Source organism: Austrofundulus limnaeus, unplaced genomic scaffold (assembly GCF_001266775.1).
Source record: "Austrofundulus limnaeus strain Quisiro unplaced genomic scaffold, Austrofundulus_limnaeus-1.0 Scaffold79, whole genome shotgun sequence".
Lineage (NCBI taxonomy): Eukaryota > Metazoa > Chordata > Actinopteri > Cyprinodontiformes > Rivulidae > Austrofundulus > Austrofundulus limnaeus.
Window position 1 is genome coordinate 1,723,703 of NW_013952481.1, and position 1,665 is coordinate 1,725,367.

At 39.1% G+C, this 1,665-nt stretch overlaps 1 protein-coding gene across 1 annotated transcript in view; it reads left to right on the top strand.

Moving 5' to 3' along the window:
- Positions 1–152: 152 nt before the first annotated feature.
- Positions 153–1,665, top strand: part of tpi1a (triosephosphate isomerase 1a) — a gene marked incomplete at its 5' end in the record, with an annotated part of 4,908 nt that continues 3,395 nt past the window's right edge. The window contains 3 exon segments of the mRNA XM_014011330.1: positions 153–296; positions 1,032–1,155; positions 1,434–1,533. Coding sequence (XP_013866784.1) covers positions 185–296; positions 1,032–1,155; positions 1,434–1,533 — 336 coding nt within the window.

Here is a 1,665-nt window from a genome sequence, read left to right on the forward strand (position 1 = left end):
CCTTCCAACAGGGGGCAGTAAAGAACCAGTTAGTTGTTCACGCTTGTCATTTTCCCAGAATAACACTAATCTCCTCTGGTGTTCGGTGCTGACATTTCCCACTGCACCTGAACTACACAGCAGCCCGACCGGACCTCCAGCTCCTCTTCTCTCCTCGCCGGGAAGCAGCCACCAGCAGCCGGACATGGCGCTCCGGAGGTTCTTCGTTGGAGGAAACTGGAAGATGAACGGGACCAAGGAGAGCCTGGGAGAACTGATCCTGGACCTGAACACGTCCAGCCTGCAGGATGAGACCGGTAACAGTCTGATTAATAATAATACTGATCAGCTGCTTTTTGTTATGAAGAAAAGTCATCAGGATGGTGTGACGTCACGCAGAGTCACGTGATCAGGATGAGGCTCAGAAATCCTTTGACCTGTTTGTCATTGGGTGGTAAAAGTAGGCTGCATCTCTAGTTCCTTTGTTGTTGTTTTATTATTGTTWGTGGTATAGGCTACTGTAAAGTTTATAATTAGAAAATAATTCAATTTATTTGTTATTGCAGCAAATCTAAATTCATGCAGAATTTATGCATTTATGTTCCAGTTTTTCTAACTCAGCAGGACTCGGTTTTAGATGCTTTGTAAAAATGTGTCAGTCTTGTCRTGTAATCTGTCTTTATTTTAACTTCATGTCAACAAAAGACAAAAAAATGTATTGCATTTAATTTGTCATACAACTTCATCCTTAAAACATCCAGAATTTAATATTTTCTGACATTAATCACCTGTTTATAGCTTCTAAATAATTTGTTTTTTCTGTCAATTTTTGTGTTTTATATGAAATCAATAAACAAATAAAGACTTTAAGTTACCTTTAAATAAATTTTATGAATGCAGTGGACTGATGTGATGTAATTAGAGACTCAGAACTACTAAAGACTCATTCTAATRTTTTAAAACAAAGTTCAGAAAATATAAAAAATGTCTCCAGGTCTCAATACTTTAAGATTCTTYATGTAAACAAACTAAAACCCAGTCTTTGTTTTCAGAGGTGGTCTGTGCTGCTCCCTCCATCTACCTGGACTTTGCTCGGTCCTGTTTGGATCCGCGGATCAGCGTCGCAGCCCAGAACTGTTACAAGGTGTCCAAAGGAGCGTTTACCGGAGAGATCAGGTGTGTCTGCCACTGAAGGGACAAAAAGAGACGACATACATTTGTAGGTTTTACTTTAAAATGTCAATTACTTTATTATAAGTTATCTCAAAGAGGAAAAATATAACAGTATTTCATAAATATGAATATTTTAGACAAACAGATGATAAAAGTGAAGTGTTTCAGACCAACAGAACATGAATCTAATCACATATAAACCCCTGCAGATATAAATGATAAAAGTGTAAACTCAGGATTTAGTTGTGTTATTGACACGTCTCCATGTCTCGTCCCTTCAGCCCGGCCATGATAAAGGACTGTGGCGCCGACTGGGTGATCCTCGGACACTCAGAGAGACGCCACGTGTTCGGGGAAAGTGACGAGCTGATCGGACAGAAAGTGAGCGAGGCCTTTAGTTTCTGGTTGATCCACAAAGAACRGCTGCTTCAATGGTTCTTCATTTTAGTTCAAAGTAATATGAAAAAGCTGGAAATGCAAAATGTTAGTTTTGCACACAAGTTATATATAAAT